General features: G+C 44.9%; 1 protein-coding gene across 1 annotated transcript; it reads left to right on the top strand.

Moving 5' to 3' along the window:
- The first annotated feature begins 852 nt into the window (after positions 1 to 852).
- On the top strand, positions 853 to 15032 carry CDIPT (CDP-diacylglycerol--inositol 3-phosphatidyltransferase). The gene is made up of 6 exons (XM_039330356.1): positions 853 to 1040; positions 1843 to 1977; positions 7923 to 8076; positions 10258 to 10339; positions 11545 to 11626; positions 11730 to 15032. The coding sequence occupies exons 1-6, from the start codon at positions 998 to 1000 to the stop codon at positions 11879 to 11881; spliced, it is 648 nt and encodes a 215-aa protein (XP_039186290.1). The 5' UTR covers positions 853 to 997; the 3' UTR covers positions 11882 to 15032.
- The last annotated feature ends 4382 nt before the right edge of the window (positions 15033 to 19414 follow it).

Here is a 19414-nt window from a genome sequence, read left to right as displayed (position 1 = left end):
TGCTTTCAACTATCACAAACAATTTGAAACTTTTATGTGAATATAAACAGGGTGGATGCCCTGAATTTTGCTCAGAAATTATAAGAATCTTCATAGAACCTGCGTTTGATGTCTTCATTTTGCTTTCATGTATTTGGCTGGGCTAGAAATCAGGATCCACTAGGCAGCGTTTCCCAGCCTTAGCCATTTGAAGTGTGGACTTCAACTCCCAGAACTCCCTAGTCAGCAATGGGGTATCCTGGGAGTTGAAGTCCACACATCTTCAAATGGCTACGGTTGAGAAACCTTACACTAAGGCAGGAGTAGGCAAAAGAGCCAAGGTTGCCTACTCCTGCACTAAGGGAACCATTTAAAATGTATAGTGACCATAAAAAAATCATCATTGTTCCTAAAAGAGCGTCTTTTGATCTCTTCCGATTTGCAAAATTCGGCTTTCCAAACCTGAACTCTGCAAGCGATCTTGCAGCGGACTAAGATCAACTAAAGGAAAAAATGTAGATTCCCTCTCACTTATCTAGCCTTTTGGAAAGTCGGACTAAACCAATCCGGAATTCTGGGGGAATCTCAAGGACATTTACTGCAGGAAATGCTCTCAGAGAGGGACAGAAAAGAAAGAAAGGGAGCTCAAAATAGCAATCCTGAAGCTAAAGAACGAGACCGGCGCCTTATTGAAGGGAACGGTTATCACATTATTATTCATTATAATAAAACGGCTCCCCTCTCCCGATTTAAAAATGGCATTTCCTGCTTCAGATACAGTCCAGACCAGGAAGCGGCAGTGAATCGCCTGAACGTCTGTAAGGAGGGCGGCTATTTTGCTCTCCTCTTGCGCGCAAGAGGGGCCGGGAAGGGTAGGGTAGGGACGCCTCTGGCGGCGGGAGGGCGCCTGGGAGGGGTGCGATGGGTATCGCCTGATCTCAGCCTTGCCTTGGACTTGGGACTAAGGCTGGTTTTGCAGAGCATCTTCGATCTGCGCAGAGCCACTGCCGTCAGCAAGATGAAGCAAGAGAATATTTTCCTCTTCGTTCCCAACCTCATTGGTAAGTGATGGGATGCGGGCCAGGCAGCCAGTCCCAAAATGCTGGACATAGTGGACCTGCTTATATTTTTGCCTTCTAGCTCTGATCTCTTCCCCCTTTGCCTGACTTATTCTTTAATTCAGTGTTTCTTCAACCTTGGGTGACTTTAAAATGCCTGGACTAACTCCCAGAATTCCCCAGCTAGCCAGGAATTCTGGGAGTGAAAAGCCAGACATTTTAAAGTCACCCAAGGTTGAGAAAAAATGCTTTCATCCATTTCCATTTCATTGCTCTTGCAGTGATAATCCTGTCCCTAAGGCAGTGGTTCTCAACCTGTGGGTCGGGACCCCATTTGGGGTCGAATGACCATTTCATGGGGGTCGCCAAACAAGGCTGTCCACCATTTTTTCCCCCTTTTCTTTGGCCACGCCCCTGGCACCCGGTGATGTATAAGTGGTTGGGGGTCACCACAACATGGGGAACTGTATTATGGGGTTGCGGCATTAGAAAGGTTGAGAACCACTGCCCTAAGGGAAGCCACAACCTGATGAAAACACCAGCAAACAGGCCAGCCACTTACAGTATTTGATGGTTGAACAGATTGTAGTTTCCCCCAGAAAAGTCTCTAAAACATCTTCCTTGTTTCTTGTCTATGTGACAGAAACATGACAAACCAGGGATTCAAGAAATTTGGGGAAGGGGAATGTGGATGATTGTAGGGTGGATTTAGCTGAAATTTGGGGAGTTGGAGACTATAGTCTCTGCATGGGGTGTAGGGTTGAAGAACAGTGGCTTATGTTGCTTGCCTTTCTTTCCTTTGCAGGTTATGCTCGTATAATCTTCGCTTTTATTGCTTTTTATTATATGCCAACTTCCCCCTTGCTGGCATCATTCTTCTACCTACTTAGTGGCTTCCTTGATGCCTTTGATGGCCATGCTGCCCGGGCTCTTAACCAAGGTAAGACTGGACTGTGGCAGGGTAATAGTGGGGGTGGAAGGAAGGGAAAGAGAGGGAGGGGGCTGGAAGAAGAGAGGAGGGGAAAGGGAGGAAAGGAGGGAGGGAGGGGGAAGAAGAGAGGAAGGGAAAGAGGAAGAAAAGAAGAGAGGAAGGGAGAAAGGAAGGGGAAGAGAGAGTAGAAGAGAAAGGGGAGGGGAGAGGAAGGAAGAAATCATAGATCCAGGACAAAGTCTTGGCTGACAAAGTCATGTTTTTTGCTTTACTTCGGAGAGCATCACCAGCTCTCTACGATTCCCATTAATGGGAATGTGATCATTTTTTTATCTGAAGTTGACCTTGGGACTTTCACCTTTAAAATATGTGATCCACCATTAAGCCCTTGTCTCTTTCCCAAAAAGAGAACTGGCCTATCATTGTGGTTGGTTACAAGAGTGAAGCAATCTCAGTATATTTTTGAGTTGACTAGATTGTCATTCATGCTTTCCCCTGCCTTCTTCTCAAATCTGTTATTTAGGGGAGAAGATCTTGAACTCCCTCAGAGTATTGTTTGATTGCTTTAGAAGGGATTGTTTGAGAATTCTCTATAGCTGAGGGGTATTTTATAGTTAGAAACATTTAATTCATGCACATTTAAATCAAGACAGTGCAAACCTTACCTCAAGTATGCAGGGAAAGGATTCTGCCTCTAGTGTTTATATCAAAATATGAATGTTAGATTTTGCCAGCTTTCTTCCAGTCAAGTTATATTTCTATAGGTGATAGTTTGCTTAATCGTTTGATTTAAACAAGGATTTGCTATAGCATCTACCTATTGGGATTTACTGAAAGAATCATAGCATATAAATATTTATAGCAAATAAATTAAGAACTCTTACAGTCTAAAAACTCCAATAAAACAATCTATAAAATAAATTGTAGATGTGAACATGAAAGACAAAGCCCCTGTAAAAAACTGTAATATCTGAAAGGAAGATTTGAAAATGGCTTGGCTGGGTTCCTATGGCTTCCCTTTATTGTATCACTAATTAAATAACCAAGTAATGGATTAATTAAATAATTAAGTTTATTTAAGTTAAACTTCCATTTGTACCTTTGGATTTGTCACGCTGGTCTCCGAAAATTTTCAACTCCCCTATTAAAATTCTTCAACTCGAAAAAAAAAGCAAATTAATAGCTTTCTACAAAAACATGTTTACATTACTTATCAAGCTATATAACTCATTCCAGCAGTTTTGGCTGTTTTTTTACTGAGATATCTGGAACACAAGACATGTTGATCCTCCAAATCAAAAGCAATTCAACAGCCATTTGAAGAAAGAATTAAGCTAGCTAGGGAATTCTGGGAGTTTTGGGCCAAGACCTCAGGGGCTACAGTGCCAAGCTGAGTATGGTCATTTTTCTTAATGATAATAAGGTAATCCTCGAGTTATGAATGTAATAGAACCTGCCAATTACATTCGTAACCCAAGGATTCGTTCATTGGATCATTTTAAATTAACGTGATCCTTCCCGGTTTTACCCAGTGCATTTGCTAATCAAATGCACAAGTCATTAAGTGCACATGAGGTATCTCAGGGTGGGGAAAACCATGGGGAGCCTAGTGCTTCCAACCATCCAGGGCCTCCCCTGATCCACTGAGATATCTCATGCTTCCCTCTCCCCCTTCTTGCCCCACTGGATCTCCACAGGCACTGGCCTTATGGAGACTCGCTTACCTTTCAAAGATTTATTTATTTATTTATTTATTTATTTAATTTATATGCCGCCCAATCCCAAAGGACTCAGGGCGGCGTACAAAATTAAAACAATCATTTAACAATAAAACAATAAAATAATACAATCATACAGTGTGTCCGATCATATCCCGCCCCCCCCCCGGGGACATCAGCCCCAGGCCTGCCGGAACAGGAGAGTTTTAACGGCTTTCTTAAAGGCCGGCAGGGTGGGAGTAGTTCGAACCTCGGGGGGGGGAAGTTGATTCCATCAGAGCCACCACAAAAAAGGCCCTTCCCCGAGGGCCCGCCAGCCAACATTGTCTGGCCGACGGGACCTGAAGGAGGCCCAATCTATGGGACCTCACCGGTCTCTGGGAACTGTGCGGCAGTATGCGGTCCTGTAAGTAACCTGGCCCTATGCCATGAAGGGCTTTAAAGGTGATAACCAACACCTTGAATTGCGTCCGGAGACCCACAGGAAGCCAGTGCAGCTCGCGGAGGATAGGTGACACGTGGGCGTACCTTGGCGCGCCCACAATCGCTCTCGCGGCTGCATTCTGAACCAACTGCAGCCTCCAAACGCTCTTCAAGGGTAGCCCCATGTAGAGCGTGTTACAGTAATCCAGTCTTGAGGTGACAAGGGCATGAGTGACCGTGAGTAAAGCCTCCCGGTCCAAATAAGGCCGCAACTGGTGCACCAGGCGAACCTGGGCAAAGGTCCCCCTGGCCACAGCCGATAGATGTTGTTCCAAATTTAGCTGTGAGTCCAGGAGGACACCCAAGTTGCGTGCCTGCACTGAGGGAGGTAAATTTGCCCCCCCAGGACTAATGATGGACCATCCAGTTGACCTTTGGGAGGCAAGACCCAGAGCCACTCGGTCTTGTCAGGGTTGAGTCTAAGCCTGTTCACCCCTATCCAGACCCTCACATCTTCCAGGCACCGGCACATCACATCGACTGCTTCACTGAAAGGACACGGGGTGGAGATATATAATTGGGTATCATCTGCGTACTGATGATACCTCACCCCTTGTCGCCCAGCGGTTTCATGTAGATGTTAAAAAGGAGGGGGGGACAGGACCGAGCCCTGAGGCACCCCATGATCGAGGCGCCTAGGGGTCGATCTCTGTCCGCCCGCCAACACCGACTGTGACCTGTCAGAGAGGTAGGAGGAGAACCACCCCCATACAGTGCCGCCCACCCCCACCTCTCCGAGACAACGCAGAAGGATACCATGGTCGATGGTATCGAAAGCCGCTGAGAGGTCAAGAAACACCAGGATAGAGGAATGACCCCTATCCCGGGCTCACCAGAGGTCATCGGTCAGAGCGACCAAAGCAGTCTCAGTGCTGTAGCCGGGCCTGAAACCAGATTGAAAAGGATCCAGATAATTAGTTTCATCCAAGGATCGCAAGAGTTGGGACGCCACCACCTTCTCTACAACCTTCCCCACAAAGGGGAGGTTGGAGACTGGACGAAAGTTCTTCAAAACAGCTGGGTCCAGGGAAGGCTTCTTGAGGAGGGGCCTCACCACCGCTTCCTTTAAAGGTTGCGGGAAAGACCCCTCCATCAAGGAGGCGTTGATTATCGCCTGGAGCCAGCCTCGTGTCACCTCCCTACTGGTAGAAACCAGCCAGGAGGGGCACGGATCCAATAAACAGGTGGCGGCATTCATTGCCCTCACGGCCTTGTCCACTTCATCAGCGGTCACAGGCTCAAACTCGCTCCAGATAACATGACTAAGACCAGCCCCCGGCAACTCGGCTGGCACTGCCCAGTCGGAGTCCAGGTCTCTCTGAATCTGAGCGATTTTGTCCGAAAGAAACTGAACAAACTCCTCAGCTCTCCCCTGCAAGGGTTCCTCCGCCTCCTCCACTTTAAGAAGGGAGCGGGTCACCCTAAACAAGGCGGCCGGGCGAGATTCTGCAGACGCAATAAGTGCGGAAAAGTGAACACGCTTTGCCGCCCTTATCGCCACTAAATAAGTCCTAAGATAGGCTCTTAATAGTGATCGGTCAGATTCAGAGTTACTGGCCCTCCAACGTCGCTCTAGACGTCTCTTGTGGCGCTTCATCTCCCGGAGCTCCTCAGTAAACCAAGGCGCCCTTCGGGGACCACCACCACAGAGAGGTCGCAAAGGCGCAATTCGATCCAGGGCCCCGGATGCCGCCTCATTCCAGGCCGCAACCAGGGACCCGGACAAGTTGTGGACAAGGGAGTCAGGTATTTCCCCAAGCTCCTCCTGGAACCGATCTGGGTCCATTAGGTGCCTGGGGCAGAACCACCTAGTCGGCTCTCTCTCCCTGCGATGGGGGAGTGATGCTCTGAAGTCCAGCCTCAATAGGAAATGATCTGTCCATGACAAGGGCGAGATCTCTATTCCCCTTAATTCCAGATCATGTCTCCATTGCCCCGAGAGAAACACAAGGTCGAGTGTGTGACCACCCCTATGAGTCGGATCCTGAATTACCTGGGTCAGGTCCATGGTTGCCATGGAAGCCATGAACTCTTGCGCCGCCTCTGAGCGATCGCCAAGTGATGGTAGGTTAAAGTCCCCCAGTACCATAAGTCTGGGGAACTCCACCGCCAACCCGGCTACTGACTCCAGCAACGCAGGCAGGGCTGTTGCAACGCAGCTGGGAGGTAGGTACGTCAGCAGCAAGCCCAACTGAACCCGCGAACCCAACTTCAATAGGAGGGACTCACACCCAACAACCTCCGGGGCAGGAATCCCACGAGGACTCAAGGACTTCAAGATCTTGATGATCAAGTGAACTCTCTCCTCTCTGCTGTGGTTTCTTTGCCGCTCCCAGTGCTCCAAAAGCAGAGTGCTGAAAGCAGAGGCAGAGCGGGACGAGTGCTCTCTGCTCAGCTTGGCTGACTCACCAAGGCTGCCTGTGCAGGTTACCTGTTCCACTTTTTGAACGCCAGACAGCCTTGGTGAGTCTGACGGAGCACAAGATCGTGCTTCCAGAGGCCTCCATCCTTTTGCAAAACTTTTTGGCACAGAGGCCTGAAGGAGTGTGAGATCATGCCCCCCAAGGGCTTCTGTTCTCTGCACCAAAAGCTTTTGCAAAAGGACGGAGACCTGAAGCATCACAAGATTGCATCTCTGAAGGCTTCCGTCCCTTTGAAAAAGCTTTTGGTGTGGAGAACAGAAGCCTTTGGGGGGTGCGATCTCACACTCCTTCAGGCCTCTGTCCTCCACCCCAAAAGCTTTTACAAAGGGACAGAGGCCTTTGGAGGTGTGATCCTTTAGAGTCACCGAGATTGCCCGGTGCTCCAGAAGCAGATTGGATGTCCTGCGCAGGCAGCCTCAGTGACACAGTGAAGCTGAGCAGGGCGCGCTGGTCCTGTTCTGCCTCTGCCCTCATTGCTCCACTTTTGGAACGCTGAGAGAAGGTAAACCCTGCAGCAGAGAGGCTGGAGAGAAGACAGCTCGCTGGAGGAGAGAGAAGGAGCAGTCAGCCTGTTCTGGAATTCTGGATCTTCGAAAGTTAAGTGAGTGATCAGTAACAGGGTGGGGAGTTGCTGATGGGCTAGCATAGCAGAGCCAGTGCCTGTTAGGTCCCTATGGGGAGGGTGGGAATGGAACAGGCAGGGGGAATGTTGCAGTGTATCTACAGTCAGTTGTAAGGATGAACGATTGCCATGGTGCTGCAACATTCGTAACTTTGAGACTGTCGTAAGTACTTTGGAGGGTATCGTAATTTTGAACTGTCGCTAAGTGAACTGTCATAACTCAAGGACTACCTATTGGACACGCAATGTCTTTTGAAACTCTTGTTTCAGTCTTCATTTCAGCATGGAGCTTATGCAACAGCATTAATATTAATTTTTTTAAAAAGGATCAGTAAGTTGAAGTTGAAGCTCCTGTTGCTACGTATGTGATTATGTATATGTTTCTCCCTTTTTATGTGTTTTTTTTTCCTGTTGCTTTTTACTTAATAAGATTACCGTATATTCCAGCGTATAAGGTGACCCGGCATATAAGACAACCCCCGACTTTGGCGCCGAGTCGCATGCCTAGAAAGTCGTCTTATAGGCCGGAAACTACCATTATTTCCGGCGTATGACGACTCGGCGTATAAGACAACCCCCGACTTTGGCGCCGATTTCAATGCTTTCAAAAGTCGTCTTATACGCTGGAAAGTACGGTATACTAAAAGGCACAAATGAACCAAAAAACCCAAGCACTGTTCCTCTCCTAACCTATGGCCTTCCTCCTAGGAACCCGCTTTGGGGCCATGCTGGACATGCTGACTGACCGCTGTGCTACTATGTGTCTGCTGGTGAACCTAGCTATGCTCTATCCAGAGTCTGCCCTCTGGTTTCAGCTGAGCATGAGCCTGGATGTGGCCTCCCATTGGCTACATCTCCACAGGTATCAGATGGGGAAATAGCAGAGCTGAATGCAGTTTATTTAGCTGTCTATCAAATTTAGGTACCGATGCAATGTTGGCTGGGGAATTCTGGAAGTTGAAGTCCATATCTCTTAACGTGGCCAAGTTTGAGAAACGCCGCTCTAACTAGCAATGGGTAGAATGGCTCTCCTCTACTTAGATTCTCCTCCTCCTTCAAACTGTAATCCAGTTCAGTTTTGCATTGAAAAGGGGTGTAGATAGTTTGCTTCAGATTTATCGTCCCTTTGGTCTTCAAATTGGGGGAGCTTATGCTTGTATTGCCTGCGCATTTTTTAAATCCTTTCGCCTTGTAACGCAGGGATCCTCCACCCTTGGGCTGCGCCCCGTTCGGAATTGGGCGGCGTAAGCAGCGGACAAGCGTGGGTGCACAGCTCCACTTGCACAAGTGACAGGTGCTCGTGCTCACATACGAAGCTCCATTTGTGTGACCGGTGGGTGTAGGCACCCACTACTTGCACAAATGGAGCTGTGTGCACTTGTGCAAGCCTGCCACTCACACAGAACCATTCCCTCTCCCTCCTCCCGTCAGGCTGCCGTGCCAGAAATGTTGGGGACCACTGTTGTAAAGGCAAGAGCTATATAGATAGTCCTGGATTTACAACTATTTGTTTAGTGACCAAAGTTACAAGGGTACTGAGTGACTTATGATCGTTTTTCACACTTAGGGCCATTGCAGCACGCACACACACACACACCGTAGTCACATGATCAAAATTCGGACTCTTGGCAACTGGCTCATAGCTGTGACGGTTGCAGTGTGTCCAAGGGTCATGTGATCACCTTTTGCGATCTTCTGACAAGCAAAATCAATGGGGAAGCCAGATTCACTTAACAACTGTGTCGTGAAAAGTTGTAAAACAGGGCAAAAGTCACTTATTATTGTCTTCCTTAACAACAGAAGCTTTGGGCTCAGTTATGGTTGTAAGTCAAGGGCTACCTGTAATCCTGTACATTTTTCCTGAGCCAGGGGTAGGCAACTTTGGGTCTTTTATGACTCGTGGACTTCAACTCCCAGAATTCCTGAGCCAGCCATGCTGAGGAGAAGGAGAGAAGTTTCCAAGCTGAGCCATGCTGGCTCAGGAATTCTGGAAGTTGAAGTCCATGAGTCATAAAAGAGCCAAGGTTGCCTACCCCTGCCTGAGACAGAGCTCTGTTTGGTGGCTGTTCTGCTGAGTCATGTGTTCAGGTCTAGGACTGTATTCTAGATGGAGCTACAAACTGAGCTGCCTTTCACATCTCCTCTCCTTTATTCCAAAAAATTATTTAGGCCTTTGTTCTCTAAGCCTCATAATGTCCATCAGATTTATTTGTTTGTTTGTTTATTGCCCACCTTAACCGCTAAACCAGTGGTGGCGAACCTATGGCACGGGTGCCTGAGGCGGCACTCGGAGCCCTCTCCGTGGGCACACATGCCATTACCCCAGCCTTCACCCATGACCCTCCTCCTCACCAGCAGCTTCCCTGGAGGAGAGTCGTCCCTGAGCGTGGCCCACATGGAGCAGCGCAGCCAAGGACATGGTAGCCAGGCAACGTACTCTGCCCTCACACCCCATCATGCAGGGCGTGGGCAGAGGGCGTGGCCACCATGGCGCTGCTGGGCTGCCTGGGTGATCTGCAGCAGGCCCTGGAGACAGTGAGTGGCCCTGCAGGCAGGCAGGGTGGGGTGGAGTGGGGGCGGGGCAGGGGGTGGAGCAGGGGCGGGGCCAGTTTTTGGCACTCAGTCTCTAAAAGGTTCGCCATCACTGCACTAGACCAAACTGATTCTCCTTTATTAATAAACGGATGCATTGCTTTAATTTATTGTAAGGGCTTGGTTCTAAAGGACAGCATAAAAATTTTAAAACTTAATGAAATTAATATTGTTTAAAAAGTTAGAAAAGATATGATGCACATGAAAGACTGGCTTCTTAAGAAAATAAGGGTGAAGGAAGTAACATTGCAGTTTTGAGGCTGAGTTGTTTTTGAAAGCATGCACAACCTGGAGAAATGTGATGTGCTATGCAGCAGAGAAAGTCGTTCTGGGAGGATTTCATATGGAAGAGATACACAGGCGTGTGAGAGAAGGAACAAGAGAGGGGAGTTGAGGTAGAACCGATTATTCTAAATTCCCATTTTAATTTTCTTCCCCTGCCTCCCCTTAGCACTGTGGTGAAAGGTGGAGAAAGCCATAAGAGTATTGACTTAACAGGAAATCCGATCTTGAGAGTGTATTACAACTCACGGGTGAGTGTCACAAAAATTGTCTCTTTGGAGTCTTCACAGCATTGCATTACTAACCCCATCCCAACTTTCCTCTCCTCCTGTTTTCTCAAAACCGAAACCCCGCTGCAGGCCTTTTCTCACCAATTTTGTTATGAAATTCTCTCCTAGGACCTCTCTTTTAATTCAAAATGCTTTGGAGAGAAAGCACCATTGGGGTGATTTCTCGTTTTTAATGAACAATAGAGTTGTCTTCAGTAAATTTTCCCACTCTCATTGGCCTCTGCAATAAGCTGAATTGCAGTGCAAGCTCCATCTGTCATTTAATTGCCAGTGACTTGATAGAAGTACACAATGGGGGGAGTTTGCAGTGTAACACATTACCATTGGGCACACCCCACTCTACCCCATTCCCCCAATGCCCAAGGTCTGCTATAGAAATTGGCATTCCCAGCCACGTCAGTCACTGTTCTAGCATGTTTATTTTCATGAATCATTTCCTTCAAATTGGAGGAACAGTGGCAATTTAGTAAACTTCCAGTCAGGCTAATTTAAGATGTTGACCTTGATTATCAAAGTGCTTAAAACCTATGTAAACCAATCTGTATCATGGTTGAGTGATGCCTCCTTCCCATTTGAAGTGAGACCAGATTCTTCTGTGGGATGGCGCCGGTGTTATAGGATCCCTTACTAATCAATTTGCCTCTGTAGGATCCTTGGTGTTCCCTGAGGTTGCTTGTTTACTTGCAGATGCTTCATTATTCAGCTAGGCAACATCATCAGTGGTAGAAGCACTGTTTAGCATTGATGTCTAGCACTATCTAGTACTGATGATCTTACCTAGTTGGGTAGTGAAATGTCTGCAAGAAAACAACCAAGCTCAGAGAGCACTATGGACCCCACAGTTCAACCCTGAGCCACAAGTATTCTCTTCTGTTGATACAATTTGCTTCTCTTCTTCCATGTTGATTAGCTGGCAGTCCAAGCCATCCCTTTCCTGAAAAGGTTATCTGACTGCTGTTTTTATTCTGGGATATTATTTTTATCATATGCAATAGGTTATTTTTCAATATAGATTATTTATATAGAAAGATGTTTCCATAAAGTCATCATGATTTGTCATGCAACGCCAGCTGATGCCCTCATAAACGCCATCTGATTTAAACTGGCTTCTGTTGGCTGCCATTTCTTGCCTGATTTGATCTGATGTAGTTTCTCCTTTCTTTCAGCCTGTTCTTTTCATTATGTGTGCTGGTAATGAACTCTTCTACTGCATGTTATACTTGTTGTGTTTCGGTGAAGGGTCAGAAAGTAAGTACAGAAAGCTGAGGGAATTGAGGGGAGGGGAGGCTTTAGGACTGAAGAACATGTTGGATTTTTCCACCCTTCTCTTGTTTGTTCTTCTACTTTATAGTCCTGTCAGGATACGCTGGACTCTACCGCCTGATTCTGTGGGTTTGTACCCCCATTGCCATCACCAAGAGCTTCATCAGCTTAATTCACTTGGTCTCGGCCTCGTGCAATATGGCTGCCTTAGATGCTGCTGAACGGGCAAAGAAGATGTAGGATTTCAAAGTTGTGGGAAGGAACTCCCCTAAGTCTTCCAGAGTGATCAGCTCCCAATCTTCATGATGAAGGAATGAGATCTTTGCCTTAGATCAGTCACGCCGGTTGTACAGTTTTTCTCTGATGTGTTCACTTCACCTTCCCATGATGCTTTTGCAATATCTGTGTGGGGCAATAGAATAGCTCCTGCTCCTCCTGGCTTCTTTTGGTTTTACTCCCATAATAATATGAAACTTGAGTTAAAAATTGGCTGTTGAGGAGGATCCTGATCCACCATTTTGAGGGGCAGCTGAAGAGCTTGTCGTTTTGCAATTGAAAGCTTTTTTACCTCACACTTTTGGGGTATCTTTGGGGAAAACGAAATATAGGACTGCACTTGTCTTGATATAATAAACCAAACTAGGATTTTGTTGCCCAAAAATCAAGAAGATCACATCTAAACACCTTTTGAAATCTGGACTAGGTTTTTTTGTGTTCCCAAACTGTATAGGACCAGATCTCTGAAGAGGAGAATGTATTAATCCCCTGCATTCTGTAAATATATCTAGTAAGACATGGAGCAACCATTTGGATGTAATTTATTTTGGGCAATATGAATACACAGTTTTAAAAAGGATATAGTATTGGTAGGCTACCTATTGACCCTGGAGGTCTTAAGATCATATCTTGCATTATTTCCTTGGAATTATCTCTGAACGTTCAGTTTAACTTTTGTACTTTAGCTCATGATCCAGATTATCTGCTCTTTTCTCTTGTAATTTTTTTTATTAGAAATACATAGACAAGAGGTGGCAAATTGCTTCATTTCTCAAGCAGTTTAGATTGACTGTAGCTGAAGCTATACTTTCCTTTTCTTCAGTCATGTCATTGTGGTGTGCAATATTGAAGTGAACTAAATAAGTACAACTTTCACCATCAGTTTCGCCCTTCTGGAGTCCTGTCTGACTTTTCCACGATTCTGACATTTGCCAGTGGCAGAGATGTATTTACCTATTTATTTTCTCCAAGATTTGGAACATTCAGTACTTTCCTGAGGTAGTTAGTAACTCATTTATATAGACTCGTTTATCTTCTTTCTTTCCTCGTTGGTTTCTGCATTAGCGCATTAGCAAGCTCTCCTACTGTGGCTTTCAGCAAGAAGTTTACATTACCATGGTAGCCCCCTACCTATTAAAGGTCTTCTTCTTCCTTTCTCACAAAAGCTGGCTTTTCATGCTTGTATTAGGACCCAGAAGTCAAGAGAAATAACAGATGGAGATGAAGGAGGCAGGGTTTTTAATTTATTAAACAAATTTATGGCTGCCCAACTGACACATGGTGACTCTGGGGGGCTTACAGAATTAGAAATTCACAATATAATTACCACCTTGGGGCCATAATAGAAGAGAGATATCTAAGCCCTAAGGCAGGGGTAGTCAACCTTGGCTCTTTTATGACTCATGGATTTCAACTTCTAGAATTCAGGAATTCTGGGAGTTGAAGTCCACGAGTCATAAAAGAGCCAAAGTTGACTACCCTTGCCCTAGGCATAGCTTAATTGTCTGGTAGTTTAAGCAAAAGGTACGGTAATTCTTTTTGCTTAAACTGCAAGGAGACCTCTGAAATTGAAATGGTTATTTTTGTCCTTCCTTGTAATATTCTCACCCTGCCTCCTCCAGACAGGGGCTGATCTTAACAACTCTCCTAAATCCACAGTGGTGTTGCTGCACATTTCAAACCTGAGTGTCTGCATATTGTATATAGATTTTTAAAGTGTAAAGCTTTTGTCTGATAAAAAAAACACCTCTTTTTCTTGCAACAAAATTGAGATTATGGTCATCTGATTGTCTTGATTTGGTTGTCTCTGATTATTTATGGAAGGATCTGGATGAACAACCAAGATAAATATGGCAAATATTCCTAGCTCTGTATTTAATGGTTTTCTGGAGACCAAGAAGATTGACCACCTGGTCAAGAGGAGAATAAATGTTTTCAGTATAACAGAAGCCAACATTCGTGAATCAGAGGAGCCATAAATAGGCTGATGTCTGCAGATTAAGCCTCTTTGTCAACAAGACCTAAGGGAGGAAGCAGAATGAAGATAAAAGAGGCAGTCTGTTGCCCTGCCAAGACCCAAATCTTGCCAAGACACCTCTTCCATTCCCAAGAGACTGCAGAAATTAAAGTCAAATTGTTACATGTCATTTTGTTTTCCTATCTTAAAGGGCCTAAAGAACCACATTTGGATAAAGGCCTTGTTACCATAGTTGCTACCGTAACTTGTAAAATCTTTAGAACACTTTGCAGCAGTGATTAACATTTTTTTCCTGTAATGTTACAGATGTCCCAAAATATAAAAGTGATTAAAAATCTGAAATTTTGATCATCTTAATTTTTTAACACAGTAATCATTTTGAGGGTCTGTGAACATTAAAGCTAACTCGCGCTGATACAGGGAGAACCTGCAAAAACCTGCATTAAAGATTAATTCCTCTCTTACAGGATAATGTTCTGTATAGGCACTGCACTTATTAAGATGGACTCAAAAGGTCCACTAAGCACAGTAACCTAAGAGGTGTATACAAACTCAATGCAATCATGCTTAATGCTAAGTAGGGCTGGGCAATGTGATAATTGGGCAACAGAACTTCGAGATGGCTCCCTTAAGATCCACCAACTCCTTGCCTTGCTCAACTTCTTAGAAGACACAAAAAATAGGAAGCTGGATATTGCAAAAGACCGAGTTGATATATTTAGTTGGAGTCCTGCCGTTGAACCTCACCGAAGTGCTCAATTTATCCTCTGGTAAATTATTGGTTTGTGACTATTGTGTCCATCATTTTGTAATGTGGCTGGAGCTGTTTCAAGATTTCTACAGCAAGCTTCCTTTTGGGTTCCATATGTTATTTTATGCTTTGTGTCTGCATTGAGACATTGGCTCGTGAGGACAATGTTTTCCAAATCTTGGCTGCATCTGTTAGTTGCATTATAATTTGCTCACTTCTCCTGGGGTCTTATTTAAAATTTCTGCTCCAGTAATTTCAGCCAACCGTCTAAAAATGCCTGGGTGATGTAGAAGCCAAAATTGTTGGTACCCGAAGCTATGTAATTGCTGGCTATGACTCATAGAAACAGAATAATGTGAGAAATAAATACATCTGCTTTAACAAGAGTGGTTTTTTTTTTCATTTTCATTGTGGATTTTAAAAGGCTGAATTTTCACATGGTGATGTCACATGGCTTGGACATCCCCCAAATTTTCTCAGAAGAATCACTTGACACCACTTCATGCATCTGAGTTTATTTTACTTGATTCATGCATTGATACAAAAGTCTGTAGCAGTTTATAATTTGATCATGTCCACTCTCCCACCCACCCACTACCTTTATAGAAACTGGTACTAAGATTTATAATATTTTGTGAGCCCACCCAACCCGCGAAAGGAATAGAATTCTGAATTATCATCAAGATGGTTGATTGGCCCCAGATTCAAGACCAATCTGACCCTTCCCTGTTTTGGTTGGAATCCTTTTAATTGTTGAGAATAAATCATGTCAAAAGGACCAAATGGGACATGTAATGAAATAAACAGCAACATCTTCTACAAAATTGTAATTAAACCTGTTGGTCAGGTTTTCACTCATAACTATATTTGATGAGCAGCTTAGAGCTCAACCTTCTCTTAACTGGATGACATCCAGATGTGTTGGGCATTTAATAGTCATGTCTCTTGTCTTCAGGTGATGGGAATTGTAGCTGAACACTTCTATGGAGACACCAATTCGGGAAGAGCGGATTTAGATAACAAACTGGATGCTGTTTTAGAATAATGGCACGATTTGTTTCTCATAGACAGGAAACTCATTGTCCACATATACCCAGGAAGAGAGAGGACTAAATGGATAATGTATTCTGCTTTGGCCCCTCAACTTTGAACCATCAGAAGCACAATAAATTCTCGACAAAGCAGGAAATTAATTACATCTTACACTTTGGTGGAGGGGGGGGAGGAAGGAATAAAAAATAAAGTCTCCCCTGTTCTTTCCCAATAAAAAAGCCTAAATTCTCCTCCCCAAATAGGGTATTAAAGCAAAGTTTTATCAGTTAGCATCCAAAACATTGCCCACCCCAATATGAAAACATCTATCAAGCAGCATGTCAAAGATATAGGTTATGTGATTTTCATTCAATAACTGATATGTGTAAACATAAAACCCCTTACAAACCAGCCTTCCTTCACTCTAGGTCTTTCTTTCCTTCCTCTCTTCCCATGGCACTCTAAACATCTCTTTCTTTACCTCTTCACCCAAATTCTACTTGTTACACACTTCAGTAATCTGCATTTTCTCTCTACTAAGACCGCCCTTGTAGCTATTTAAATGGATACGATCAAGGAGCAATTTTCGTTTAGCAGATAGATGGGAGGATAGCAATCAAAGTTGCCCATCTAAATAATATTTTGGCCTCATATCTTCAGATTTAAGATTTAAGTCAACTAACAAGTCACCTTGAGTAAGAGATCTAGGATTTGGTGACTGACTTCCTGCTCCAGAGGAGGAATTGATTATTCCATTCCCCTTGTTGGCAACAGAATAATTTCCCTTTAAATTTAGATAGGATTTGGCTCAGCAAAGCCCAGTTTACTGACAGTTGTTGGTTCTCATATTCTTCCGTTGAGGTTGGTCTGTTCTGAACTCTAAACAGCCCAGTATCTATAAAATTTAGATATATGTCTGTGTGAAATCTAAATTTCTTGAATTCATCCGATCCTTTCCTGACTCACCATCGTTAATGGTACCCACAGCCCTGCATCCCCCTCACATGAACCTCTTTCCATTCTGATTGACTCCAGATCACCTCCTAGCAGCTCCATCAATTGCCTGTTCCCCAAACGGATCCATGTTTGAATGCTATGATCTTGTCTTAAATCTCACTCTCTAACACAGTCTTTCTCAAGCCTGGATACATGGACTTCAACTTCAAGCTTGGCTGGCTGGGGAATTCTGGGAGTTGAAGTCCACATGTCAAAAGGTCGCCAGGCTTGAGAAATTCACTGTCCTAATACCTCTCTCTTTCTCTCTTTCTCTCTCTCTCCCTCCCCTTCCAAGACCCTGATTTCCCTCCCTGCCCCAAATATAAGCATATAAAAACATGCAGACAGAATACTTGCATTTCAACATCAAAATACAACAACCCTGGGCCTCACCCTGCCAGCCGTCCCCTTCAGCCTCTTAGAGATTAACAGTCTCCAAGGAAAAGGCTCCTTCTACCAAAACTGCCCTCCCACCTGCATCATGCATCCATCCATCGAGGGAGAGGCTATTTTGGTTTTCCTTGGTTTAATTGGGCAGGATGGTTGGCAGGGGGCCAGAAGCTTGTACATCGTGCAGATGGGATTAATAGTGGAAGGAGTTTCAGACCCTCCTCCCCCTTAAATAATGCCCCATGCTGTCTCCCAAGTATAAATTATAAAGGAGGCTGCCATGAGGCTGCCGGTGTCCCCCACCCACCTACCCCACCCCATCCCTTTGTGTAACAGTCTGCAGGAAAATCAAAGCCGAGAGGGGGGAAAGAAAAGAAATAAAACTCACATTGTGCTGGGTGTAAATTTAGTGTCTGCTACACACAACTTCTTTGCTGGTGTCCTTCCCTCACCCTGTTCTCCCCCCTGCCATCCCCACCCCGCCCCCAAGTAGATTCTGTCCAATCACATACGGTTGTCTATCTGATTCTTTTCAAGATGTCTTTCTTTCTGGCTTGCATGGAGCATTTGGCCTCTCAAGAATAAATTTTTCAGCGAAGCATCATTGTTCAACCTGTCTCTCCCTGTGCTGCTGCGTCACATCTAGTGAGCCCGCTGGGCAGATGTGCTTCCCTCTCTGGCTGGTGTGATCTCCTCTCTATGCAAGGAGGGGTCTGTATCATCCCAGCTTCCTTTCCTTCTTTGAGGATAGTCAGGATAGCCGTGTTCCTCCTGTCTTGGTTCTTAAACTGAATCTCGTGCAAACATTCATCTATCCCAGGCTTCCCCCCCCTTTTTCCCCTTAGAAAATGTCTTGCTTTTTTGCTTGTTAATACTAGGTGGTATTATCCCATTCCTTCTTGTCTTGACTCTTACACTGTGGATAATGTTGACTAGGATCTGTACACTTCCAATAACAGGGGGTGCCTTGTTTTGTTTTTAATAGCACAGTTCTGACGGCAGATTAGAATTATAGGCTTCCTGTGTCCAGCAGAGAAGAAATAATATAATATATACAGGGTGGAAACATATATTCCTCTCTTATCACAGCTTCACTCCTGTATATATCTGTATAAACACATTCACGCTTCACTCCCACATCTTCTTGGTCCCTGCTTCAATTCTGATCCTCACAACATGGAGGGTTTTTATTCTTCATGGTGAGGGTGAAGGTGTTCGGTACAGTAACTGCTCTGTTGTGTGTGTGAGAAAGAGAGCGTGTGCATGTGTGTGTGTGTGTGTGTGTGTGTCCTTCCTCTCTCTGCCTTTTCTGCCTTTCAAAGCAACTGAGCAAAAAAATTCATAATCTCTTATTTGACCAAAGAAAAGGTTTGAACAAGAAGAGATATTGAACTTCAGTTTCCTCAACTGGACTCCTCCAGATATTTTTGACCACAACTCCCATGAAGTCCAGCCAGTGTGCACATGGCCTCTGGGTAAGAATTGCGGTGGGTCTGGACTTAGATATGTGAAAGATACCCTGTTTAACATAACTGCCTTTGATGGCAGATGCTTCACAAAGATTTAAGGGGGTAGCAATCACTGTGTACAATATGCTGGACAACCAAACCATGAATGCTGTGCAGCCTGTCCTGTCTTCTTTAAGTTATTTTTCCCTCCTCAACTACAATGGGATACTTAAATCTGTTTTTGCACATAAATATTTTATCCTTTGTTTCAGGTAGCACAATATCTTGGAACTGTCTTTCCCCACAATTTCTTGGCACATTCCACAACTCACCCTATATAGCCACCCTGAATTCCTGCTACATTCATACCCCAGCTTTCTCTCATGTCTGCTAAATATTTGGGTGTCTCTAAGTAGTGTTTGGCCAAGATTCATCTCTTCCCACAGTCTGACTCTGAAGCTAATATGTCAATTCACCAATTAAAAGACGCTGCACAAATTCATGCTTTGCAATCCTATTTTTCTGGCTGCAGCTGGTCCTTTAAAAAGGGGGGGGGGAATGGTCTTTGTCTTTTCATGCTCTCAACTTCTGAATGGGATGCCTGCTATCACCCCCCCCCCTTACTTCTACTACAACCTTCATTTTATTCATTCCAACGCAGGGGTCGTCTTCAAACTTGGCCCTTTTATGACTTGTGGACTTCAACTTCCAGAATTCCTGAGCCAGCTGTACTGGCTGAGGAATTCTGGGAGTTGAAGTCTACAAGTCATAAAAGGGCCAAGTTTGAAGACCCCTGTTCCAATGTTCTCATTTTAAGCATTGCAATCTCACTTTTTTCTATAGGATTCCCAAAACAGGTATTTCATGTCCTCCACTAGCTCTGTTGCCAAATTCTTCCAACT

The sequence above is a fragment of the Crotalus tigris genome, unplaced genomic scaffold (genome assembly GCF_016545835.1).
Source record: "Crotalus tigris isolate CLP2741 ecotype Arizona unplaced genomic scaffold, ASM1654583v1 scf7180000024427.8105951120:4207309, whole genome shotgun sequence".
Classification (NCBI taxonomy): domain Eukaryota; kingdom Metazoa; phylum Chordata; class Lepidosauria; order Squamata; family Viperidae; genus Crotalus; species Crotalus tigris.
Note: the sequence above shows the minus strand (reverse complement) of the source record. Positions and strands in the feature narration are given on the sequence as shown.

Bases quoted from the DNA above. Each gene is read 5' to 3' on its own strand.
- CDIPT (XM_039330356.1), top strand. From the start codon at position 998: ATGAAGCAAGAGAATATTTTCCTCTTCGTTCCCAACCTCATTG. The intron at 1,978-7,922 runs GTAAGACTGGAC...CCTTCCTCCTAG, and splicing joins TGCCCGGGCTCTTAACCAAG to GAACCCGCTTTGGGGCCATG. The intron at 10,340-11,544 runs GTGAGTGTCACA...CCTTTCTTTCAG, and splicing joins GAGTGTATTACAACTCACGG to CCTGTTCTTTTCATTATGTG.